Below are 23,464 nucleotides of genomic sequence, written 5' to 3' on the forward strand. Positions count from 1 at the left end.
TTCCTCGTACTACCCCACCACAATCCGTAACCTCGTCACCAAACTTTTCCCAGAAATAACAATTATATGGATACCTAGCCACATTGGCATAAAAGGGAACGAAATTGCTGACACCGCGCCAAAACTACCTCCAAACAACCCATCATATATACCCCCAATCATAATTCTAACGACATCTCACTATTCCTTAAGAATATCCTCATATCGAAACAAACAGACCTCCTCACTAAGACTTCCCCCTGGTACCAACAAGTTATCAATCTATCTTCCACTCATCCTCCCCCCAAAAACCTAAACAACCTTAACAGAAGACACCAAGTCATCCTAAATAGATTGAGACTAGGGCACCAAGATTCACCAATGCCCACTACATGGATAAAACATCCTCCAACGCATGCCCACTGTGCCACAACCCAACCATAGACATCAGACACATACTATACACATGCCCCGCCCTCTCCCTTCAAAGATCCTCAATATTCCATAACACCGACCCCATGCAATACATCTCCAACCCTAACAAAAAAAACGCAAATATAATCCTCAACTATCTAGACCAATCTAAAACGAGGGGGAACGTTGTGAGTTGCTGCGGACACCGCAACTCTACGGTTATATATTAAGTCAGTATGGCTCTCCTCCGGCAGACGCCGCTAATATTTAACGACACGACAAAGAGTGCGTGCGAGAGAGACAGAAAATCAGTCTGAGCGTGACGTCGGGCGCTGCGTAGCCACTGCAAATTGATTTGTTCCTTTTGGCTATAAAAATGATCTGATCTGATCCAGATTCAGCAATTTAATAGATATGGTCATTATCTATGATTCTGCGTTTTTAGTTTTCTCAAATCTGCAATATTGTGGATGCAACAGATTTTCGTCCTTTGTGGGGGCGGATGGGGGTGGGGCGAAATTCTGAGATATACGTTTTATAGTGACATCTTAAAGGAGTGTGTGTACCAAATTTGGTTACTCTAGCCTTAATAGTCTCTGAGATTTGTGGTTGCCTCAGATTTTCGTCCTTTGCGGGGGCGGAAGGGGGTGTGGCGAAATTTGGACATGAAACGGTCAAGGTCCGATATCACAGGAGTGTGGATACCAAATTTGGTTGCTCTGGCTTTTATAGGTTCTGAGATCCTTGAACTCATATTTTGCAATTGGCAAAACCGACCATGAAACCTGTGTGTTAGAGTGAGACAGAGCGAGAAAGAGTGAAATTGTTTTCGTGATTCTGGCTGTAATAATTATACGATCTGGTTCAGATTTTGCACTCTAGAAGATATAGTCATCTTCTACGATTCTGCGTTTTTAGTTTTCTCGTATCGTCGAAATTGTGGATGCCACAGATTTTCGCCCTTTGTGGGGGCGGAAGTGGGCGGGGCAAAGTTTTGAAATATTTTTGGAGCAGTGACATATCACAGAAGTCTGGATCCAAAACATCGTTGCTCTAGCTCTTATAGTCTTTGAGCATTAGGCGCTGAAGGGGACGGACAGACGGACAGACGGACGGACGGACGGACAGACGGACAGACAGACATGGCTCAATCGACTCGGCTATTGATGCTGATCAAGAATATATATACTTTATGGGGTCGGAAACGATTCCTTCTGGACGTTACACACATCCACTTTCACCACAAATCTAATATACCCCAATACTCATTTTGAGTATCGGGTATTATCATTCACTACATATAACCTCATAAACAATCATCCCTGTACATATGTCTATAAGTACATACATTCTCAAACGTATAATAATACTATAGAGAGCTTAAGGCCTCAGCAGCTATAGCCCCATACCTTGTTAATACCTAGTTTTAACCTAGCTTTATATAATAATAATGATAAAAAACTCTCCCAACGAGTCATGAACAGTTTGAACCGAAACAGGTCTTTTGAATTTCTGCCACAAATAAAAGCACCAGAAAAATGGAAACTCGGGGATCTTAGTAGGCCTGCTTTCACCGTTATTTTAGCTCAGTTTTGTGTAGGTTGTGTAGGCAGTCAGTTCTCATAAGTGTTTATCAGTTCAACCCGTTCACATCTATTGTTAACGACAAAATTTATTTTAGTTATCAACAAAATTCCCAAACCAAACCCTTCGGGATGCCTTTTAAGTGCATAATCGAGTGCGTCCATAAGATAGCACACAACCTAATCGTAGCCCGTCCTGCGGTGACGATTACACGCGGAGTAAGTTTTGATGTGCGGTCTGATTCGATCGAATCTTCATGATCCGATCTGTTTTGCAGGGCTGCCGTGTTCCCGCCAAGGATGGCACCATAACCAATATAATCTTCTTCACGGCAATCTTCTGGCCTCTGTACGTGTGCCTCTTGAAGGATGTCATCATCCTGCTGAAGGACATGGTCAAGAGGATCATGCGCGAATAGTTGAAGCGACGTTTATAGAGTGATCATAGCTCATAAGTCAAACACAAGTCCATATAACACATTCGAAAACACGGCTCGTTCTATCGACCAACTACCACTCAACATGTTTCGTGCTCATGCTCGTGCACCACCGTCTGGTCCAGTTAGGAATTTCAGCATCTCAGTTTTCTCCACATTTTCGGGGCGTTGCTGTGGAATTCCTCTGGCTTCCAAAAAACGAGCTATTATACTATACTGACAAAATATTCGTACAAATGTAAACCAAAACACCATATTTTCAAATAAACTGCTGGCATCGTCTGAGTTGTGGTTTTAATCTGGTACTCCTCTTGCCTACGATTGTCTTGTAGAACGTCCTGGCATTCGAGGACAGAAAAGGCAATATTTGTAATTCCCCATTGACACATTGACCCAGTGACTAGTTACTCTGACTACTAGCTGTCAACTTAGTTGAATTTATATCACAAAGGTTTGTGCAAACGAAATAAATACAATTACTAGTCTCAACAGAAAACAAGCCTTTCCAGCACTGTATAAAACCACTCCCATCTGAACAGTATTGCGAATTGGCCGTTGATGTAGTCTTTTCCAAGCCGCAGTCCTTGCGCAAGTGGTAGTACAACAGCACCAAAGTGAACAGGAACAGGAAGATGAAAAAATCAAGCCCTTTTCATGTAGTTCTTGGTACTGCTGCAACCACTTCTCCACTGCAGGGCGTGGCAGTAAGGGCTTTTGGACCAGAAGAACATTTCTCTTTATAATCTGTGCGACACAATCATCAACCAAGCGACTGAGTTACATACTCGCATCCTCCGAGTCGCAATTCAAAATTAATTTATGTACTATTTAACGTCAAATACAGATTCTGATTTACACTTCCAAATACAAATGCAATCAAAAAAGCACTCAGTAGTTTTCGCCCATTGCTGCAGAGCGAATCTCGTGAGGTCGTTGTACCAGAAAAATGGATGCTGTGCGCGATTGGCGATTGCCCTTTCCTATTGGGCTTCGGGTGTAACTAATTCTAGTAATAAGTTATTACATTACGTCTTGTGTTGTGTTAGCGCAATATTTAATTCTTTTAGTTCGCTTTTTAATACATATTAGAGTGGTAAGGCGTAGTGTAGTGTGAATTTTATTCAAATTAAATGCGCAGCCGCATGATGGTAGAAGATGTGAGGAGAATAAATGATAATGTTTTAAGGGGAAAATGCTTGATCTTGATCAGAGACTGAAGGTTGCAGGTGGCGGAGGCCCACTGTTTAGCTGAAGGTATTGATCTGAAATGGGGATATCAAACGATGAGAGTTGATTTTGTAGAGAGCAAATGAAGTACTTACAATATCATCAATCTTCAAGATGGAGCGAATCGTCTCCGTGGCCAAGGTGATGGCCGAAACACTGACCAGCAGCGGCTGAACCACATTCTCCGCATAGATATCTGTGATGGCGCCCTTGCGCACATTGATGCCGGCATTCTTCTCGCCCTGGGCATGACGATTGCGCAGCTCTGTGACTGTGGCAATGGGATTGAGGCCGGCATTCTCGGCCAGCGTCGAGGGAATGACCTCCAGGGCATCGGCAAATGCGCGGAAGCAATACGCATCCACACCCTCCACCGTCTGGGCGACGGCAGCCAGTTGCAGTGACATCTCGATCTCGGGTGCACCACCGCCCACAATCTGGAAGGGCTTCTTCACCAGACAACGCACCACACAGAGAGCGTCGTGCAGGGAACGGGCTGCCTCCTCGAGCACCAGTTTGTTGGATCCACGGCAAATGATCGACACAGTGCGTCCCTGGTTCTGGATGCCAGTGATCTTCACGAATTTGTTGGTGCCACTGGCAACCTCCTCCACGAGTTCGGCGCTGACCAGATTATCAGCGGTGAAGTGATCCAGCGATGCAATTGGACGACAGTGCAGGGTCTTGCAGACAAACTCAATGTCCTCACGCTCCACATCCTTGATCACCATGCACTTGATCTTGTCCAGGAAATGCTGGGCCAGATCCGAAACAGCATCACTGTACGAAAATTCAAGATTGAGTCGTGCATAAAAGATGGCTCAATAATCTCATCTTACCGCAGGATAGACTTTTGAACCAGCAGCACATTGCAGCCGGCCTTCTTGACCTGCTTGACAATGTTTAGAATGTAGGAACGTTCCTCCTTCAGCACGCGATCCATGGCAGCGTAGTCCGAAACAATCACGCTGTGATCCATCTGTAAAGGAGATCACATATGGAAACCTGAACCTCTGCTGGAAGTTTTCTCCTACTCACATCGGTTTTTGGTGCCGAAATACAGAATTGGATGAGACCAATCTTGGCCTTCTCGATGCGCTTGGGGGCATTGGTGCCGGCCGAGCGGCTGGTGAAGACCAAGCCTTCAATCAGCTCAGTATCCTCCACGGTACCGCCCAGACTGGAGATGACCTTAATGTTCTTGAGATCCACAGCGGTCTCCTTGCCCGGCTCGGTGACCTTCAGCACGGCGTCCACGGCGATGGGGGCCAAAAGGCTGCTTTGCTGCGAGACCACCTTGGAGTTAAGCGAAGTGGAGGCACTCTTGATCAGGGTCTCACGATCCGTCAGCTCGATGGGGGTGGCCATCTGTGTGAGAATCTCCACAGCCTTGTTGGAGCAGCGCTGGAAGGAGTCCGAAATGGCCGTGGGATGTAAGCCCTTCTGCAGAAGTTTCTCGCAGGCCTCCAGCAAGGCACCGGCAATGACCACGACCGAGGTTGTGCCGTCACCGGCCTCGACATCCTGGGCACGGGACAGCTCGACCAACATCTTGGCGGCAGGGTGGAGCACGTTCATCTGCTTCAAGATGGTGGCGCCATCGTTGGTGATGGAAACCTCACCGTTGCCGGCCTGAATCATCTTGTCCATGCCGCGGGGACCCAAGCTAGTGCGGATGGCATCGGAGACAGCTGTAAGAAATCACACACATTTCTTTTAGTTTTCTTCAACTTTACAAATAAAAGCTAGAATTGGCCAGAAAAATGCTATATCGACAGAACCGTTCGTCACATGAGTAATGCGGCTGCTCTTCTTCTTCTCAAAGAAATTTCCAGACGCAGCCGGCGTCCAACTGCGTTTTTTCAAAGGCATTATCCATGAAAATTTACCATAAAACAACTTCCCACACTAATACATGTCTTACATGCAGCACAAATAACAATTTAGCATGGCTTTTATGTGATGTTTCGGTTTTATTTCTGGTTATTTGGGCATTTCTTACCTTTGGCCGCCTGTATGTTCGACATACGAACATCCGTGGGCTTCGACTTGTCTTTGAAGTTCTGAGACTTCGGTTTAATACCAACTGTTCTAGCCTTAGGCGCCATTGTAGTGTTTATTATACAATTTTTAGCAAGATGCAATTATTATCAACGATTTTAACAGCGATTAACACAGATTAAAATATGTCCAATTTTTATGTTTTGAGGCGGCCCGTGCTGTGACTAGCGATGGTGTCAATATATCGATATATATAGGTGATATTTTTTGGACTGGCGAAACTATGAATATGGAGATTTTAGTGAGATGGAACTACTTCTCGGAATGGTTGTGCAAATTGGCAATATTTTTCTGTTGTTTCACATCTTATTATCATGAGCCCGCGACTTTTAATTCTACTTATCGATGAACAGGGCTGTTGCAAGCAAAATGCCGATATATTTGTGCGATAAATGAAAGTGTGCCCTTATTCTTTTCAGCCGCCTTAATGATTCGACTTTTTTTGTTATTTGTGATATTTGTAAAATTTAAAGACTCGAAATAATGCCGCATGGACATTCCCACGATCACGGTGGCTGTGGCCACGAGGCAACCGATGTGGACCATGCCTTGGAAATGGGCATCGAATACAGTTTGTACACAAAAATTGATGCCGAGAACCTCGAGTGTCTGAACGAGGAGACCGAGGGCAGCGGTAAAACTGTCTTCAAGCCGTACGAATCGCGTCAAGATATGAGCAAATTTGTCCAGAGCGATGCCGATGAGGAGCTGCTCTTCAATATACCCTTTACCGGCAACATCAAACTCAAGGGCATCATCATCTGTGGCGCCAACGATGACTCGCATCCGAATAAGGTTAAAATGTGAGTGTACTCTGGCGGGAAACATTGTTTGAATCTATATTTAATTGGACATGTGTGTTGTTACAGCTTCAAGAATCGACCAAAGATGACGTTCGATGATGCCAAGGTCAAGGTGGACCAGGAGTTTGAGCTAACACGTGACCCCCGCGGCGAAATAGAATACTCACCCAAAGTGGTCAACTTCTCCTCGGTCCATCATCTGACCCTGTACTTCCCCAGCAATTTCGGTGATGACAAAACACGCATCTACTATATTGGTAGGTTTTGGGATATATAACATGTTTATAGCGACTAAACTGGCGCCTTTATTGCAGGTCTTCGGGGAGAGTTTAGCGAGGCTCACTATCATGGCGTAACCATTTGCAATTATGAAGCCCGTGCCAATGCCACTGATCATAAAGACAAGGTCTTTGATGGTGTCGGACGCGCCATACAATAAATCAGAGGATCTGTCTTCATTTCGGTTATAGAGTGCTGTATTTCTGAGTTTCTCTCTAAATTATATTTTGTGATCAATTGAATTATCAAATGAAATATTTATATGTATAACGTAACTAATTGAAGCATAATTAAGCATTTATTGCACTATTCTTGTACTTTTGATTCGTTCTCAAGCATGCTGCGCAGCTGGTGGCACCACATCAGGTCCGATCTTCACTCCAATATTGGGGGCCTTATCAGAATGGATCTCTGCCGACACATCGGTAAACAGTTTGTCCCACTGCCAGATCTCATCTACCTCATTGAGGGTCTCCTGGGGCAGCAGGCAGTCGGTCAATACGGACAGATTAAAATTATCAACTGCATTGAAAGCGTGCTGTGAAAGCAAGTCCGTGCTGATCTCCTTGAGAACCGCCAAACGATTTAAGCTGGCACTGAAGGCAGATAAGTTTTGAACTAAATATTTACTAAATTATTAGATTTAAATTCTTAACTTACGTAGGCGGTTCAACTATTTCGTTGAGCATGATTTCATCCTTGAAGTCGTCCACATCGGGAATAACAGGTATATCATCAGTGGGAACGGATGTTGCTGATTTTGTCTGTTGAAAACGCTCGCTTAAAGGATGCAAATATGAATTAATTATATCTAAAAGATCTCCATGACTAAAACTTACTCATCGAATGAATTCTTCTTGGATCTGTGGAAGGTATGGCATAATTATTCAACGATTTATGGTAGCGTTTAGGGACACTCACTTTAAACCCTTGAAGCCAGCATCCGCCCAACCTCCAGATATGCGTCGGATGGGCGGCCGGTGTGATTCGAATTCATTGTTGTATGTGGACGAGGTGGCCTCCGTTGTCGTGGGACTTCCCTGCGCCTGCACATTCAGAGTGATATCTATGGATATGTCCTTAACAGGCTGCGAAGATTCCTCCTTCAAGACATCGCGACTCTTGGAGCGGCGCCCCTTGCGGGCCGTTGTCTAAGCGAATATAATTGTATTTTTAGAATCAAAATCGGCCATTATATTACAGTTTACCTTTCTTATGGTCATTTTTAGCTCCTCGGCCCAATCCATAGCTAATTTGTTTATTTTTTCCGCGTTACCAAGGCAACAAGTGTTCATCGGGCCTATTGAAATATACCGTAATATACCGAAAAATGCATCAAATTACTAACCATACGGTATATATGTATATGGTGAGAGCTTCAACTAAATTTCGACGTCAAAAAATACCGAAAAGTATATAATATACCGCAGACGATACAATCGATGTCACTATCGATGAATCGATATTGGATGCAACAAAACAGGCTGGCAGCACCTCATGTCAGCAGGGTAACCGTTTACGGTATTTTTGAAAATGAGGCGGTATGTTTCGGTATATTTCTGAGGGTCGGACGGTATATTTTATCGATAAATCCACGGTCACACTGCATGTCAGTTTAAAGGAATTCAGTTTGCCAAAAATTAAGCACTAGAAAATATATTTTTAATCAAGGAAGATGCTGACAGACACCGACGATGACTTCTTCTTCGAGGAGGATAAAATGTGAGTAGCCTTTGTGTGGAATATTTACCCAAAAATTGTCTGCATAGATCTTTCGTTTATTGGCAAAAGAAAAAAACAAACTGTTGCGATGCGATTCGTAAGTTTCTGTTATAAATCAATAATTGTACAAAATCGAACCATATTGTTAGACCCGGGCCAGTTCCCTTGCTCATCCAGTTAGATGGGGATGCCGTGAAGAGTTCTCCACGCGAAAAGGATGTTCTCGAGGAGGAGCCGAGGAACCACCACTCCTCCTCCTCCCCCTCCTCGATCAACGAGACAACTGTTGTCCTGTGCTCGGGCTTCGGCTCCGACAGGTTTGGCAGCGAGTCGTCCACTAGGCAGAAAAATGAGTTAGATCGTTTGTAAGTCCAGCGTTTGACCCAAGAATCATTTGATATAATGGTATATGTATTTATATTTGTACTAATCCCCCCTAAAAATAAATTACCCGACAGACTCCTAGAACTAATGGTATACTTTTTTGTTTTAAGCAGAATTAAGGAAAATTATGGTTTTCGTTTGTGTGTAGATGTCTAGATGCTTATACTCCACTAACTCGAATTTAGAGCTAGGCTTAGACCTATATACTATACAAAAGGAACGAGTATTCTTTGAATTTTGTTGTTAAGAGGTTTCCTTCGGCCCCTCTTGGGGCCACCACCGTCATCGATAGTATCATGATGCCTTAGCTTAAACTGTCCCCATCAACAGCCGTAGGTAACTTTGTTATTATCCAATGGCCTTGCTAGAACAGGTAACATGGCTATTTAGAAAACTGCACCCATCTACTATGTGAGTACACCATAAGGCTGGTATATACATACATGCATACACCCATTCACACCTATTCAATTAGTAATAATATATCGTATAGAGCACGCTTCAGTCTAGCAATTAAAATCTATATATTTTTTTAATTAAAATTAGTTTCTTTCGGATTTTATCAGGGGTATGACGGTCACCACTAATGCCGTCGTCATTACTAAGGATCAGAGCAACTTGATTGGCATCAGCATTGGCGGTGGAGCACCCATGTGTCCCTGTCTATATATTGTACAGGTATGTCTGTTTGTTATAGCCAAAATCAACTGATAAAAGTGGAACGAATGGGAAACCAGTAAACTAATACCCAAAGATCCATCACTGATGGCTGATTGCATCAGTGATTGCCTTTGTGCGTTTCCAGGGATTAGGCGTAGCCTTGAATACTGTCTTCAGGCGCTGCTTCAAGTACTCCTCCTCTTCTCGTTTGACCCATTCCATGGCCTCTTTTTGACTGCGCTCTGTCATCTTCCGATTTATTTGCTGATCGAACTGTTTCCGACGTTTGCCCCGCTCCTCGCTGCGTAAATTGAAGGGCTTGACCTGGATAGTGGACGACTCGATGCGGGGAATAAAGGGCTGTCGGTACAGGTTGGGCAACGGATACCGATTGATTTTTGGAACGAACTTAGGTTTCGTCTTCTTCTTTAGTTCCTTTATTTCACGCTTACGCCTCAACTCAGCCTGCATGGACATGACCAGAGTATGGGGCGTGCGTGGTTTGGTCAGGACTTGACCAGATCCCAAGCTACTTCTCATCTTCTCCAGGCGCTTGTGTAAGCGGTTAAAATTGGGCATTGGAGTGCTGTGAAACTGGTTCTCGGTTCGTGTGGCCCTGTCCCACCGCTCGCAGAGGTCCTTCCTGCGATTTTCGTAAATTTTCTGAAATTCGTAGACACTGGGCGTCAGTTTCCCGAGCTTAGGTTTTTTCGGCTTTCGCTTTTGGCTGTCCACGCCGGCTTGTTTGCGACTAAACCTCAGCATATTGGCGCTCTGCTCCAGTAGGATGGCCCTTATTTTGCCGTCCAACTGATCGCAGCGAGGAATAGTCTCTGGCTTTTTGCTTAGCCTACGTGGAGTGCTGTTGAAGTCCACATCGATCCACTTGTACCAGTTGCTGATGGTCATAATTTTTGAATTTTTGTTTAATTTTTTTGTGGTTACCGATCAACTGCTACAACTGAAAGGAAATTTGGAATGTTAACTCCCAGAATACATATTCGAATGTGATTCAAAGTTTCCAACACTTTACCCACAGATTTTCGATGGGACGCCCGCCGCACGCGAGGGATCCCTCCAGTCGGGTGACGAGCTGCTGGCCGTGAATTCCGTCAGTGTGAAGGGCAAGACGAAAGTGGAGGTGGCCAAGATGATACAAACGGCCACCGATGAGGTGATCGTACACTATAACAAACTCCACGCGGATCCGGAACAGGGCAAAACTCTAGACATTATTCTCAAAAAACTGAAGCATCGGATCGTGGACAACATGTCGAGCAATACGGCGGATACTTTGGGACTGTCACGTGCTATATTGTGCAACGATTCGCTGGTCAAGCGGCTGGAGGAGCTGGAGGGTACCGAACTGATGTATAAGGGTCTGGTCGAGCATGCCCGCCGTATGCTGAAGGCCTACTATGACCTGTTGCAGACGTACAAGTCGTTTGGCGATTGCTTCACTCAGATCTCAGCGCACGAGCCGCAACAACGGGCGTCGGAAGCCTTTCGCACCTTTGGCGAGTTCCATCGGACGCTGGAGAAGGACGGCTTGGGCATTATCAAACAGATCAAGCCAGTCCTGGCCGATCTTGGGACATATCTAAACAAGGCGATACCGGATACAAAGCTTACGGTGCGTCGCTATGCGGATGCCAAATTCACATACCTCTCCTACTGCCTGAAGGTCAAAGAGATGGACGATGAGGAGCATGGCTTCGCCTCGCTCCAGGAGCCGCTCTACCGCGTTGAGACAGGCAACTATGAGTACCGTCTGATCCTGCGCTGTCGCATGGACGCGCGCAGTAAGTTTGCCAAATTGCGCACAGATGTCCTCGAGAAAATGGAGCTGCTAGAGTGCAAGCATGCCATGGATCTGAACAAACAGCTGCGAAGCCTTCTCGAGAGTCTGGCCGAGCTGCATCGAAGCCTGGTGGAGCGCCTGGAATCCCTGCCGCCGCTCTTCCCCATCGAGGTGGATTTCAAGGAAACCGACTTTCAATACAAGTCCAGCACTCTGAAGCCCCAAGAGCTGGATGATGATGAGATCGAAGCCAATGCCAATCCCAATGCGCGTCCTCCCAATATTGATTGTGGCCTCGAGGCTGTCGAGCAGCCGGCGGCCATCATTAATGTGGAAATCAAGGAAACCGTGGAGTCCACTGCTGCGCCAGAATCAAATAGCACTGAAAATGAAACGCTGCTTAAGGAACTGGGTCTCTACGATGTGGACCTGCTATCCAATCCGCAAACCATTAGCAACCAAAAGGATTCCATTTCGGCCCAAAACGATGGCTACGACTTTGATCTGTTTCTGAATCAGGCCAATGCAGCCTCCACTAGTCTGGAGCGCGATTTGATGTCATCGAATGCCGAAGAGATGGATCTGCTGTTGCAATAAGTTCTCTGTATAGTACAATTGTGTGTTTAATAAATGTGTTTACAAAAAAGCCCCATCTCAAATTTGTATGCAGCTGATAGAGTCGCCAAGGTTCACATATCTGGGAAAACTGCAAATAATTTGTCAAAATCAGGAGCGATCATAAACTACAAATTAATACAATTCATAAAATATATATTTTAATAGTTATCACAAACTTACTTAAATGTAATAAACATATTTAATATATTTTTTTGCAAGGTTTAAATCAAATCCAATATATTGGCAATAAGAAAACTTAAATAAATACGCATTCAATGGAATTGCTAGGGCATATAAAATTCGGTGCGCTGATGAATGACGATTTTATACAAAACATTGATAATTTATAGCTCATACACCGAACATGGCGCAAACGAACTTTCTGGATTAGATCCCACGGTTTTCAGCTCTGGCGTACGTCTACCACCGCGTCAGCACAAGTAGTCAGCCTAGCCATTACCGACATCGCCTTCCCTATTGAATCAAGCTTTACCTCATCGGCTCTGACCGGTAAGTTTTCCTTGTTTTCCCCCCTGTTTATCTTTTTCATTTCAGGCCGAAAACTCCTAAGCCTCCTTTTAACCCGCCAGGTAAAGTTATTAAGTTCTTATTTATTCATTTACTTTATATCATTCTTCCTTTCATTTTAGCAGGTCGGCCTGCCCGGTGGACAGAAATACCTTTGGTGTTTCGGTTCATATGAACGAGTGTGCACTCGATGACGGCTACTGACTCGGGACACGATTCCTGTCGCGATTGGCTGACCTTTGACCTTTGAGTCCGCCCACTGCCATGGCCGTCTGCCTTGCGTCCCACGCTGTTTTCTCCGCGGATGATTCCGCCGTACCTCCTCGTCCTGTCAGGAAGTCCAAGGGACATGATGCCGCGTCTGTGTTGCTGAGTCGAGCGTCCCGTCCACTGCAGCAGAGACCAGTGATCGACGGCGGAATTGTTGGTTCACGCCCACGGGAAATAATGTCAACAATCCCGACATTGATACGCCGCCGACTCAAGCACTGGGCTTCAGCTTCGAGACGTGTAAGTGAATCAGCATATAAGTGTGGTTATACTTTAAAATACATATATCTTCCTTCACAGATGACTTATGTACTCTACGCTTTGGCAGAAACCGAGTCGTATCCGATTTCCCACCGCCAGACGGTGCCCTGCCCAGCATTACCGAGGCCAATTCAACACAGACGGAGTCCGATCCCAGCCAGACAGAATCGTACCCCAGCAGGATAGAAGCGCACCTCTTGCAAGATCCGACAAAATCAAGTCATCGTCATCTTGGAAATGGCCATCAAGGACTTTGACTGTGGCAACTATGGGAGCGGCTACGCGGGCTACTAGATTCTAGATAGATCTCATCGTTGTTAGGTTTAAGGATATACAAAGCTATACATTTAGAAAGTAGATATTAATGCTGTCCACTTGTTTATTTATTTATACTAAGTTAAATTATGATGAATAAAAATATTGAAAAATCATCCTTGCTGAATCCTGTATCGGAGAAAGGATCCCGACTACAAAAAGGAGTGGCACGCTCACGTTCCGATCGGGTCCCAAATAGCCGAGAAAACTGAAAAAAATATCCTTGACCATTTGTCCTGGATAAGGACTCTACCAGATTAAGGATGTTATTACAGACACAGGAAGCCGTCGCATGTTCCGATCGAGCCACAAAAAGCCGAGAAAACTAAATATGCATAGTTCGGGTCGTTGCAGTCCTTACCGAAGGACCAAGGACATTTTTTCTGATCACGGGGGCCATGGCACGCCCCGATCGGGTCACAAATAAGAGAGAAAACAAGATATATATGTCTGGTGTAAAAATCCTTGATCCTTGGTCCTTGATAAGGACTCGAGCAAATAAGGGACATTTTTCCGATCACAGGAAGCCGTCGCACGCACAGATCGGCCCATAAATAACGGAGAAAATGAATAACTTTGATCCTTGCTATCCTTGGTCCTTGAAAAGGACTCCATCACATCAAGGACATTTTTCTGATCACAGGAAGCCGTCGCACGTCCTGATCGGGCCACAAATAAGGGAGAAAACAAGATAAATAGGTCTGGAGTAAATATCCTTGATCCTTGGTCCTTGATAAGGACTCCAAAAAATCAGGGACATTTTTCCGATCACAGGAAGCCGTCGCATGTCCCGATCGTTCCTCAAATAACGGGAAAACCACACACAAAAAAACTCCCGTCAAATGGCCAAAATCTGGATGGGATACCAGGCGAACATAAATCAGCAGAAGGTAACTGAATTTTTTTGAAAAATTTATGGTCCCCCAAAAGTATGCACCACATTTTTTTGCACTTGCTACAGTTGCTTGCTGCTGATTTCTGTTCCCCTGGTATCCCATCCAGATTTTGGCCATTTGACGGGAGTTTTTTTGTTATGTACGGTGGCGCCCCTATCGGTGATTTCTTGAACTACATTTTCAAATATAACAAATTACAAGCCCGTTATGTTTTCTCCGTTATTTGAGGCCCGATCGGGACATGCGACGGCTTCCTGTGATCGGAAAAATGTCCCTGATTTGTTGGAGTCCTTATCAAGGACTAAGGATCAAGGATATTTACTCCAGACCTATTTATCTTGTTTTCTCCCTTATTTGTGGCCCGATCAGGACGTGCGACGGCTTCCTGTGATCAGAAAAATGTCCTTGATGTGATGGAGTCCTTTTCAAGGACCAAGGATATCAAGGATCAAAGGTATTCATGTTCTCCGTTATTTATGGGCCGATCTGTGCGTGCGACGGCTTCCTGTGATCGGAAAAATGTCCCTTATTTGCTGGAGTCCTTATCAAGGACCAAGGATCGAGGATATTTACTGCAGACATATTTATCTTGTTTTCTCCCTTATTTGTGGCCCGATAAGGACGTGCGACGGCTTCCTGTGATCAGAAAAATGTCCTTGATGTGATGGAGTCCTTTTCAAGGACCAAGGATAGCAAGGATCAAAGTTATTCATTTTCTCCGTTATTTATGGGCCGATCTGTGCGTGCGACGGCTTCCTGTGATCGGAAAAATGTCCCTTATTTGCTCGAGTCCTTATCAAGGACCAAGGATCAAGGATTTTTACACCAGACATATATATCTTGTTTTCTCTCTTATTTGTGACCCGATCGGGGCGTGCCATGGCCCCCGTGATCAGAAAAATGTCCTTGGTCCTTCGGTAAGGACTGCAACGACCCGAACTATGCATATTTAGTTTTCTCGGCTTTTTGTGGCTCGATCGGAACATGCGACGGCTTCCTGTGTCTGTAATAACATCCTTAATCTGGTGGAGTCCTTATCCAGGACAAATGGTCAAGGATATTTTTTTCAGTTTTCTCGGCTATTTGGGACCCGATCGGAACGTGAGACGGTGTCCTGTGATCCGAAAAATGTCCCTGATTTGGTAGAGTCCTTATCAAGGATCAAGGACATTTTCCCCAATCAAAAATATTAAGTTTTCTCCTCTATTTGTGAACCGATCTGGGCGTGCCACTCCTTTTTGTAGTCGGGATCCTTTCTCCGATACAGGATTCAGCAAGGATGATTTTTCAATATTTTTATTCATCATAATTTAACTTAGTATAAATAAATAAACAAGTGGACAGCATTAATATCTACTTTCTAAATGTATAGCTTTGTATATCCTTAAACCTAACAACGATGAGATCTATCTAGAATCTAGTAGCCCGCGTAGCCGCTCCCATAGTTGCCACAGTCAAAGTCCTTGATGGCCATTTCCAAGATGACGATGACTTGATTTTGTCGGATCTTGCAAGAGGTGCGCTTCTATCCTGCTGGGGTACGATTCTGTCTGGCTGGGATCGGACTCCGTCTGTGTTGAATTGGCCTCGGTAATGCTGGGCAGGGCTCCGTCTGGCGGTGGGAAATCGGATACGACTCGGTTTCTGCCAAAGCGTAGAGTACATAAGTCATCTGTGAAGGAAGATATATGTATTTTAAAATATAACCACACTTATATGCTGATTCACTTACACGTCTCGAAGCTGAAGCCCAGTGCTTGAGTCGGCGGCGTATCAATGTCGGGATTGTTGACATTATTTCCCGTGGGCGTGAACCAACAAATCCGCCGTCGATCACTGGTCTCTGCTGCAGTGGACGGGACGCTCGACTCAGCAACACAGACGCGGCATCATGGCTATGGCACGCAGGACAGCCGGTGTGCCACGGTCCAGCCAGGAGAACATCTCTTGGACTTTCAGACAGGACGAGGAGCTACGGCGGAATCACCCGCGGAGAAAACAGCGTGGGACGCAAGGCAGAGGACCATGGCAGTGGCTGGACTCAAAAGTCGCACAGTCGAGTAAGTGATTCAGGCCACAGCCTATCGCGACAGGAATCATGTCCCGAGGGAGTGGAGTGGACAGCCGTCATCGAGCGCACACTCGCACCGGAAGACCAGAGGTATTCCTGGCCACCAGAGGGGGCAACCTGCTAAAATTAAAGGAAGGAATTTTAAATAAAGTAAATAAATAAATAATAACTGAATAACTGAGAGGATCTCGGCCAATAGAGCTGGAAGGAAGCACGTACGTCGTCAAAAGTGCAGGTAAATAAATAATACACCAGTTGCTGGATCGTAGATGCAGTATCGATCCGGCAAAATCAAACATTTCTCGGAAATCAAGTGAAAAAGCGTGGAATTTTAACAGCTAGTGAGTGTAAAGACTAGTCTAGTAGGCCGACTATTGGGAAGTCAACTTTAACATTTATATCGAATTATCTTTTGTATAGAAATGGATCAAAAGTTCAAGTTTTCCCCAAGCGTCTTTGGTTCTGCGGGAACTGTGGAGCAATCGTCGTATGCATTGAAGGCAGTTTCCAAAGGCAGCACTTCAGTGGGCATCGTCGCATCAGAAGGCGTCGTCATTGGCACCGCAACGCGAAAGACTTCGGAACTGATGGAGCCGCGCGGCATGCCACACGTGGCCCCAATAAACACTATGATAGGAATGGCCTATTCTGGATTGAGTGGCGACTTTCGAATTCTCAAAAATCACGCCCAGAGATGTTCCATCCAGAATAAGTAATTGTCTCGTTTAGATTTTCGTTGATCATTGTTGATGATTACAATTACTCCCCCATAGCCTGAGCAATGGCTCTGCGGTCAAAGTGAAGGAAGTGGCGCATTGCATGGCCATCCTCATGCAGGAATACACACAAATGGCGAGCGCGCGACCCTTTGGAGTCTCTCTACTGATCGCCGGCTGTGACAAGGGGGTGCCGCATCTGTACGATTGTAGTGCCAACGGTACCCACTCGAACAGAAAGGCCATTGCCCTGGGCCGTAATGCAGGCATATGTACAAGCTTCTTGGAGAACCGCTTCACTGAGAGTCTCAAGATAGAAGATGCCATTGATACTGCACTGCTGGCTTTAAAAAAAGGATATGAGGAGAAGGAGGCGGAGCTGAAGGAGGGTGACGGTGATGACGAAGAGGAGGATCCCATGCCTACCGAAGTCATCCAAATTGGCATTGCCTATCCGGAGGGTTTCGAGTGTATGGACTCTAATACTGTCGATGAGTTCTATGCCACCTCTACCTACCTTGACTAACAATACTTCATTTTCATTTTGTTTTAAATGCAACATTACAACAATAAATAAATAACACCTTCCCAACTTCATAGCCGAGTTGCTTTTCGTATTTCTCTTAATATATATATTGTTTTTTCCAACAAAACAAAATACTCCTTCAAAAAGTAAAATGTTCTTTAACATTTATGGAAATTCGCACTCGCGTAAGTTATATAGTCTAGTCTGACGGACGGACACAGTCTCACATAACGTATGTGTGCTTTATAGAAATTTGCCCGTTTTTTGAAAATATATTCCAAAACTAGTAAAAGTACTACATTTATAACCCTAATACCACTATATCATACTTTTTGGAATAAGTCTATCCAAGAACTATTATTGATGGACTTCCGTTTACTCCACTTTATTGCAAAGCGCACGTATTTTTGCAATGAGAATCCAGAGTCCAAAGATTCCCCCCAAGCAGAGGAAATAGCCTCCGTTGACTAGATACTGATCTCGCAGGCCCAAGCCAAAGCCCGGATCAGGTTCCACCACGATAATGATAAGGATCGTTTGCGACAAGAGACCCACCAAAGTGTTGATGCCGAAGACAAGGCCAAAGCTGTCCTCCACCAGATTCTCGGCCACAATGGCTCCTGCCACAGTGATAATGAAGAAGAAGATGGCGCAGAAAAGCATATAATTGACGTATGCCACCCAGAGGAAAGTGGTTTGTGAGGCAAAGAGCAGGAGACCGCCCAGAACGGCAGCGCAAATGGAATTGCACAGCATGTAGAAGCTACGTCGCTTGTTCGAGTTGAGCATACCCGCCGCAATGGCTCCTACGGCGCCCAAGAGAGTGGCCACTGCCTCCACACCGCCATTGTAGACGCTCAGATTTTTGGGCGCCACCTCCTTCCACAAGAATTGAATGTACGATATCACCTATTCGAACAGAAATCCCATTACTAGAGGACCAAAAATAATTATATTCATGTGAAGATTACCTGAATCTGACCACAGATGGCCAGGGCCCACCACACACTCCATTGCAGGACAATGGGGTTAGAGTAGGAGGACACCAGGTGATACCACAACAGGCGACAAGCCATTTTCATTGAGAATTTTGGCTCATTCTCGTCGCCACCAATCGTCGCACTCCGACTGGCATCATTCGCATAGAAATACAGACTACGTGGCACGCTGGGCAAGATCAGAGACACACCCAGCGATATGATCTGTGTGGTCAGCGATATGTAGTACAGCTCCCCGTAATCCATGCTGTCGGTAGACACCAGAACCTGCGCCACCACTCCGCCCAGAAACTTTCCGCTCAAGATCGCCGCACGCGTGTGTCCGGTGACGATCTGATAGCGCTCCTTGTCCACTTTGGCATAGATGTACGTGTAGTAGGCCACCTCGGCGGCCGTGAAGAAGCCATAGAAGAGCTGGGCAACCTGCAGCATTCCCAGTGTATCGCACCATATCTGCATGGCGAACAGCACGATCCCAGCAACGGCGGACAAAACGATCACCGGCTTATACCGCACCAGATCCGTGATGAGGAACACAATCACCAATTGCGCTAGCACCGAGTACGTGCCAAAGGGATAGACTTTCTGGTATACCTGCTCGGTGGTCAGATTACCATAGTCTCCGGCCAGATATTCGGTCACATACGGCTCCGATGGCCGCATCTCGCGAAGGAAGCCGAAAGTGCAGAGCAGCAGCGAGACCTTCAGCCAGTACTCCATATTCTATGGATCGTTCAGCGAGCGCTGCTAAGTGGTGATAAAGAATGCAACCGACAACTGATCGGCCAGGAGTTTAACTATTCCTTTACACAAGTCTGAGAGAACCACTAATTTGTATCTCTCCCTCATCGATCATACTCTCGAAAATCGTGTAGAGCTTCATCATATGAACATATATGCTACGCTTGCTTTTATTACCAGGCGAGCTTTTTAGGACAAGAAAGTCTATTAGCTTGTTAACTAGATTTTAATAGGCCATTCATACATTGTTTGTCCCAAAAGGATGGTACACCTACTCGTAATAAACATCTCCGTATTTCATAAAGAATTAACCATATAAAGAACCTACTTCAGGCAGAAGTAAGCTCAGTCTGTCCAAGGTCTTCTACAAGAAATTTGTCGTTTTTGTATACAAATGTCAAGGTGTAATGTGGTTGTTTAGAGCACCAATTTACCCGACCATGTTAAAAGCCGATATTTCCTCTTGGTGTTAACCCCTAACCATTTTCACAACGTAGCATTACTCAAAGCATTCGTCCGTGTATCTGACTTATAACGTAACTGTTATTTCAAAAATTCAAACGCCCTCGGGCTCACATACAGTCTGAAGTCTCTGAAGAACAATATTCTTTCTGCTTCTACTCATTTGTTTGCAGAAAACTGACCTTCACTATGCACTTCACGTTAGCACAGATCGAATGATCTAGGGCTGCGCGTCGGCTTTAGCTTTCCACGCATTTAAAGCACAATCGCTAGATAAGATAAACACGATAATCTAAAGCATAGAAGCATGCTCGACCGACCAAAGCTTTCTAGTGTCTTTCTAATTCTTTTCAACCGTATGCAGATTAGCTGCAGCTACAGCGCTGTGCGCGTAAATATGGGCCGTCACAAAGGGTGAGGGCTGGCTGGCGATCAGTGAATATGGCACATAAGGCGCACAGAACTTAGTCACATTTGTGTGGGGGTCAGGTTAAACAGAAGTCCAATGAGAAAGGAGTGGTCAAGGGAGTGCGCTAAAAGTATCTCCTGTACGCATTTAATTATTCCAAAAGTAGCTAGATCCCTGATTGCATCAAGATTGCTCATAAACAGACTTGCTTCTACTACTCCTGATGTCTGTTGATCAGTGTTCGGGGGTGTGTGCTGGTCACGCGGGGTCACGTTTTGTTTCTTGCGGGGCTTTCGCGTAAGTTCCGAAAAAGGCCTACTACGGACGCTGAAGAAGCTTGGGCATTATTAAACAGATCCAAATGCCAAATTCACATACCTTTCATACAACTTGAAGATCAAAGAGATGGACGATGAGAGGCCTCGCTCCTTCGCGTTGAGCTGGACGATAACGACATCAAGGCCAATCCTTCCAATATATGTAGTTTGTGGCCAAACGCTTCTTAGACCTGCTGGTCAATCCGCAAACCATTAGCAACAAAAATTGCTGTTGCAATAAGATCTGTAAAAAGTACAATTGTGTTTTTAATAAATGAGTTTACAAAAAAAAAACACAGGTATGCAGCTGATAGAGTTGCCAAGTATCTTAAAGCTGTATGAAACTATGCAAATTTTCAAGATCGGGAAGGATCATATACATATCTGATTTTAAAATTGGTGTTCTTATGATAAAATATATGTTTTATTTTAATAGTTATCCCAATTTACTTAAAACTAATCAACGTTCATATATTTCATATATATTTGAAAGTTTGAAATATATTTTCAATCATATCCGAGAAATATGTCAGCTATATGATATCGGAATTAGCATATATGTATTTATAGGAACAATTAAATAATTACGCATCCCATCGACCCATTAATAGTCTTTTGAGATTAACAAATATTAACACTCGAATTACAAGGTATATACAATTCGGTGGGCTGATGCGGAACGATTTAATACAAAATTTTTCTAAATTATATCGCATTACGTGTCTCATGGTCTCCGCTACGTGGTTATTCGCATTTGCTTCGAGTTCCTGGACTTGGCACATAGCTTTGCAATGAGAATCCAGAGTCCAAAGATTCCCCCCAAGCAGAGGAAATAGCCTCCGTTGACTAGATACTGATCCCGCAGCCCCAAGCCAAAGCCCGGATCCGGTTCCACCACGACAATGGTGAGGATCGTCTGCAACATGAGTCCCACCAAAGTGTTGATGCCGAAGACGAGGCCAAAGCTGTCCTCCACCAGATTCTCGGCCACAATGGCTCCTGCCACAGTGATGATGAAGAAGAATATGGCACAGAAGAGCACATAATTGACGTAAGCCACCCAGAGTACAGTGGTTTGTGAGGCGTATAGCAAGAGACCGCCCAGAACAGCAGCGCAAATGGAGTTGCACAGCATATAGGAGCTGCGTCGCTTGTTCGAGTTGAGCATACCCGCCACAATGGCTCCTACGGCGCCCAGGAGGGTGGCCAATGCCTCCACACCGCCATTGTAGACGCTCTGATGTTCGGGCGCCACCTCCTTCCACAGGAACTGAATATACGATATCACCTATTCGAACAAAAATCTCATTTTAGGAGGACCAAAAATAATGATATTCATGAGAAGATTACCTGAATCTGACCACAGGTGGCCAGGGCCCACCACACACTCCACTGCAGGACAATGCGGTTCGAATATGAAGACACCAGGTGGTACCACAGCAGGCGACAGGCCCTTTTGAGTGAGAATTGTGGGACCTTCTCCTCGCCGCCAGGCGTTGGACTCGGACTGGCATCATTCGCATAGAAATACAGACTGCGTGGCACGCTGGGAAGAACCAGGGACACACCCAACGATATGATCTGTGTGGTCAGCGATATGTAGTACAGCTCCCCATAGTCCATGCTGTCGGTGGACACCAGAATCTGGGCCACCAGTCCGCCCAGAAACTTTCCGCTCAAGATAGCCGCACGCGTGTGTCCGGTGACGATCTGATAGCGCTCCTTGTCCACCTTGGCATAGATGTACGTGTAGTAGGCCACCTCGGCGGCCGTGAAGAAGCCATAGAAGAGCTGGGCAACCTGTAGCATTCTCAGGGTATCGCACCATATCTGCAGGGCGAACAGCACGATCCCAGCAACGGCGGACAGAACGATCACCGGCCTGTACCGCACCAGATCCGTGATGAGGAACACAATCACCAATTGCGCTAGCACCGAGTACGTGCCAAAGGGATAGACATTCTGGTATACCTGCTCGGAGGTCAGATTGCCATAGTCTCCGGCCAGATATTCGGTCACATACGGCTCCGATGGCCGCAGCTCGCGAAGGAAGCCGAAAGTGCAAAGCAGCAGCGAGATCTTCAGCCAGTACTCCATATTCTGTGGATCGTTCAGCGAGTGCTAAAGAATGCAGCGCGTGTTCCCTGTGTCGTAACCAAAGCCCAAAACGACGCGACGCACTGAACGACGAACCGGCGACTGATTGGACCGATCGGGCGGGCCCGCCAAGTGCTGAGGCTTTCTCTGTCTTATACGTTTAACTATTCCTATACATAGATCTGAGAGAACCCCAACTTGTGCTCTCCCGCTCATCGAACCTCTCAAAAATCGTATAGAGCAGCATCGTGTCAACATATGTGCTAGACTTGTTCACTCTTCAACAAGTTCTCATTAACAGAAGAGCTTTTTAAAGCTACAAATGAGTTTTTTAAACTTATTAACTCGAATTAGTAGGCCATTAACTTCCCAAAATAAAGCACAGTGCCTAAACAGATGGAAAAAACATGTTACGAAACTGGCTTAGCTACTGGTTGGTTAATTGACACTTATTTCATAAAAAATTTCATCGATAAAAAAATTTGTATGGCTGATTCAATTTATGATATCAATTGTTCAAATTCCTTACATAATTGATTCAAAAAAATCTTCAATATATTTTTATAAGTTTTGAAAATTTGCAATAAATTCACATTGTTAAGATCCCTACAATTATTTTCGAAAGGTCTTGTAATTTATTAGTTCGATTCTATGGTTGAATCTTTTGATACCCTACAATATGTATGGGAAAGAACTTGATCAAGTATTTAGGATACCCAAAAAATTGATTAACATACTTTTTGATTTTTACCTTTTTCATACAGATATCTGTCAACACCTTTGCTTTTGAATAAGAATACATATCAAACCTCCTATCTACATAGGAACCCCTTTCTGTGCTAGAATTTTTGGTCTTAAATAGATATAAATATATTTATAATGGCTGGAG

General features: G+C 44.9%; 9 protein-coding genes across 11 annotated transcripts; 4 read left to right on the forward strand and 5 right to left on the reverse strand.

Moving 5' to 3' along the window:
* Window positions 1-3,450: 3,450 nt before the first annotated feature.
* LOC6603043 (T-complex protein 1 subunit delta) lies at window positions 3,451-5,806 on the reverse strand. Its single transcript, XM_002028029.2, has 5 exons — window positions 5,643-5,806; window positions 4,679-5,331; window positions 4,480-4,619; window positions 3,736-4,420; window positions 3,451-3,675 (listed from the first exon to the last, which is right to left on the reverse strand). Exons 1-5 carry the CDS (start codon window positions 5,746-5,748, stop codon window positions 3,658-3,660), a joined length of 1,602 nt encoding a protein of 533 aa, XP_002028065.1. The 5' UTR covers window positions 5,749-5,806; the 3' UTR covers window positions 3,451-3,657.
* Window positions 5,807-6,147: 341 nt separating this feature from the next.
* LOC6603042 (PITH domain-containing protein GA19395) lies at window positions 6,148-7,067 on the forward strand. The gene is made up of 3 exons (XM_002028028.2): window positions 6,148-6,504; window positions 6,571-6,761; window positions 6,819-7,067. Exons 1-3 carry the CDS (start codon window positions 6,185-6,187, stop codon window positions 6,941-6,943), a joined length of 636 nt encoding a protein of 211 aa, XP_002028064.1. The 5' UTR covers window positions 6,148-6,184; the 3' UTR covers window positions 6,944-7,067.
* LOC6603041 (intraflagellar transport protein 43 homolog) lies at window positions 6,959-8,078 on the reverse strand. The gene is made up of 5 exons (XM_002028027.2): window positions 7,992-8,078; window positions 7,705-7,934; window positions 7,623-7,646; window positions 7,444-7,563; window positions 6,959-7,379 (listed from the first exon to the last, which is right to left on the reverse strand). Exons 1-5 carry the CDS (start codon window positions 8,076-8,078, stop codon window positions 7,115-7,117), a joined length of 726 nt encoding a protein of 241 aa, XP_002028063.2. The 3' UTR covers window positions 6,959-7,114.
* A 360-nt stretch (window positions 8,079-8,438) lies between these two features.
* Window positions 8,439-12,272, forward strand: LOC6603039 (PRKCA-binding protein). 2 transcript variants are annotated; one of them, XM_002028025.2, is made up of 4 exons: window positions 8,439-8,505; window positions 8,655-8,870; window positions 9,456-9,567; window positions 10,589-12,272. In XM_002028025.2, exons 1-4 carry the CDS (start codon window positions 8,459-8,461, stop codon window positions 11,945-11,947), a joined length of 1,734 nt encoding a protein of 577 aa, XP_002028061.1. In that variant the 5' UTR covers window positions 8,439-8,458; the 3' UTR covers window positions 11,948-12,272. The 2 variants fall into 2 exon arrangements, with proteins under 2 accessions (XP_002028061.1, XP_026843662.1); XM_026987861.1 differs by lacking the exon at window positions 8,655-8,870 and having other exon boundaries at window positions 10,589-12,270.
* On the reverse strand, window positions 9,592-10,580 carry LOC6603040. Its single transcript, XM_002028026.2, has one exon. The coding sequence runs from the start codon at window positions 10,456-10,458 to the stop codon at window positions 9,649-9,651; it is 810 nt and encodes a 269-aa protein (XP_002028062.2). The 5' UTR covers window positions 10,459-10,580; the 3' UTR covers window positions 9,592-9,648.
* Window positions 12,273-12,706: 434 nt separating the features above from the next.
* Window positions 12,707-13,418, forward strand: LOC113565549. Its single transcript, XM_026987862.1, has 2 exons — window positions 12,707-13,006; window positions 13,067-13,418. The coding sequence occupies exons 1-2, from the start codon at window positions 12,761-12,763 to the stop codon at window positions 13,211-13,213; spliced, it is 393 nt and encodes a 130-aa protein (XP_026843663.1). The 5' UTR covers window positions 12,707-12,760; the 3' UTR covers window positions 13,214-13,418.
* Window positions 13,419-16,731: 3,313 nt separating this feature from the next.
* LOC6603038 (proteasome subunit alpha type-2) lies at window positions 16,732-17,609 on the forward strand. Its single transcript, XM_002028024.2, has 2 exons — window positions 16,732-17,021; window positions 17,083-17,609. Exons 1-2 carry the CDS (start codon window positions 16,732-16,734, stop codon window positions 17,549-17,551), a joined length of 759 nt encoding a protein of 252 aa, XP_002028060.1. The 3' UTR covers window positions 17,552-17,609.
* Window positions 17,610-17,813: 204 nt separating this feature from the next.
* LOC6603066 (thiamine transporter 1) lies at window positions 17,814-20,661 on the reverse strand. Its single transcript, XM_002028023.2, has 3 exons — window positions 20,540-20,661; window positions 18,523-20,488; window positions 17,814-18,460 (listed from the first exon to the last, which is right to left on the reverse strand). The coding sequence occupies exons 2-3, from the start codon at window positions 19,267-19,269 to the stop codon at window positions 17,927-17,929; spliced, it is 1,281 nt and encodes a 426-aa protein (XP_002028059.1). The 5' UTR covers window positions 19,270-20,488; window positions 20,540-20,661; the 3' UTR covers window positions 17,814-17,926.
* An 11-nt stretch (window positions 20,662-20,672) lies between these two features.
* On the reverse strand, window positions 20,673-22,858 carry LOC6603065 (thiamine transporter 1). Of its 2 annotated transcripts, XM_026987313.1 has the most exons (3): window positions 21,829-22,858; window positions 21,198-21,766; window positions 20,673-20,722 (listed from the first exon to the last, which is right to left on the reverse strand). In XM_026987313.1, the coding sequence occupies exons 1-2, from the start codon at window positions 22,573-22,575 to the stop codon at window positions 21,215-21,217; spliced, it is 1,299 nt and encodes a 432-aa protein (XP_026843114.1). In that variant the 5' UTR covers window positions 22,576-22,858; the 3' UTR covers window positions 20,673-20,722; window positions 21,198-21,214. The 2 variants fall into 2 exon arrangements, with proteins under 2 accessions (XP_026843114.1, XP_002028058.1); XM_002028022.2 differs by lacking the exon at window positions 20,673-20,722 and having other exon boundaries at window positions 21,022-21,766; window positions 21,829-22,857.
* Between the last annotated feature and the right edge of the window lie 606 nt (window positions 22,859-23,464).

This window comes from Drosophila persimilis, unplaced genomic scaffold, assembly GCF_003286085.1.
Source record: "Drosophila persimilis strain 14011-0111.01,24,50 unplaced genomic scaffold, DperRS2 tig00000124-arrow-pilon, whole genome shotgun sequence".
NCBI lineage: Eukaryota > Metazoa > Arthropoda > Insecta > Diptera > Drosophilidae > Drosophila > Drosophila persimilis.

Bases quoted from the DNA above. Each gene is read 5' to 3' on its own strand.
- LOC6603039 (XM_002028025.2), top strand. From the start codon at position 8,459: ATGCTGACAGACACCGACGATGACTTCTTCTTCGAGGAGGATAAAAT. The intron at 8,506-8,654 runs GTGAGTAGCCTT...CCATATTGTTAG, and splicing joins TTCTTCGAGGAGGATAAAAT to ACCCGGGCCAGTTCCCTTGC. The intron at 8,871-9,455 runs GTAAGTCCAGCG...GGATTTTATCAG, and splicing joins AAAAATGAGTTAGATCGTTT to GGGTATGACGGTCACCACTA.
- LOC113565549 (XM_026987862.1), top strand. From the start codon at position 12,761: ATGGCCGTCTGCCTTGCGTCCCACGCTGTTTTCTCCGCGGATGATTCC. The intron at 13,007-13,066 runs GTAAGTGAATCA...CTTCCTTCACAG, and splicing joins GGGCTTCAGCTTCGAGACGT to ATGACTTATGTACTCTACGC.
- LOC6603040 (XM_002028026.2), bottom strand. From the start codon at position 10,458: ATGACCATCAGCAACTGGTACAAGTGGATCGATGTGGACTTCAACAGC.
- LOC6603065 (XM_026987313.1), bottom strand. From the start codon at position 22,575: ATGGAGTACTGGCTGAAGATCTCGCTGCTGCTTTGCACTTTCGGCTTC. The intron at 21,767-21,828 runs GTAATCTTCTCA...TTGTTCGAATAG, and splicing joins CCACCTGTGGTCAGATTCAG to GTGATATCGTATATTCAGTT.
- LOC6603038 (XM_002028024.2), top strand. From the start codon at position 16,732: ATGGATCAAAAGTTCAAGTTTTCCCCAAGCGTCTTTGGTTCTGCGGGA. The intron at 17,022-17,082 runs GTAATTGTCTCG...ACTCCCCCATAG, and splicing joins AGATGTTCCATCCAGAATAA to CCTGAGCAATGGCTCTGCGG.
- LOC6603066 (XM_002028023.2), bottom strand. From the start codon at position 19,269: ATGGAGTACTGGCTGAAGGTCTCGCTGCTGCTCTGCACTTTCGGCTTC. The intron at 18,461-18,522 runs GTAATCTTCACA...CTGTTCGAATAG, and splicing joins CCATCTGTGGTCAGATTCAG to GTGATATCGTACATTCAATT.
- LOC6603041 (XM_002028027.2), bottom strand. From the start codon at position 8,078: ATGAACACTTGTTGCCTTGGTAACGCGGAAAAAATAAACAAATTAGCT. The intron at 7,935-7,991 runs GTAAACTGTAAT...ATATTCGCTTAG, and splicing joins TAAAAATGACCATAAGAAAG to ACAACGGCCCGCAAGGGGCG. The intron at 7,380-7,443 runs GTAAGTTAAGAA...ATCTGCCTTCAG, and splicing joins GAAATAGTTGAACCGCCTAC to TGCCAGCTTAAATCGTTTGG.
- LOC6603042 (XM_002028028.2), top strand. From the start codon at position 6,185: ATGCCGCATGGACATTCCCACGATCACGGTGGCTGTGGCCACGAGGCA. The intron at 6,505-6,570 runs GTGAGTGTACTC...GTGTTGTTACAG, and splicing joins CATCCGAATAAGGTTAAAAT to CTTCAAGAATCGACCAAAGA. The intron at 6,762-6,818 runs GTAGGTTTTGGG...CCTTTATTGCAG, and splicing joins AACACGCATCTACTATATTG to GTCTTCGGGGAGAGTTTAGC.
- LOC6603043 (XM_002028029.2), bottom strand. From the start codon at position 5,748: ATGGCGCCTAAGGCTAGAACAGTTGGTATTAAACCGAAGTCTCAGAAC. The intron at 5,332-5,642 runs GTAAGAAATGCC...GATTTCTTACAG, and splicing joins GAACATACAGGCGGCCAAAG to CTGTCTCCGATGCCATCCGC. The intron at 4,421-4,479 runs GTAAGATGAGAT...ATTTTCGTACAG, and splicing joins GTTCAAAAGTCTATCCTGCG to TGATGCTGTTTCGGATCTGG.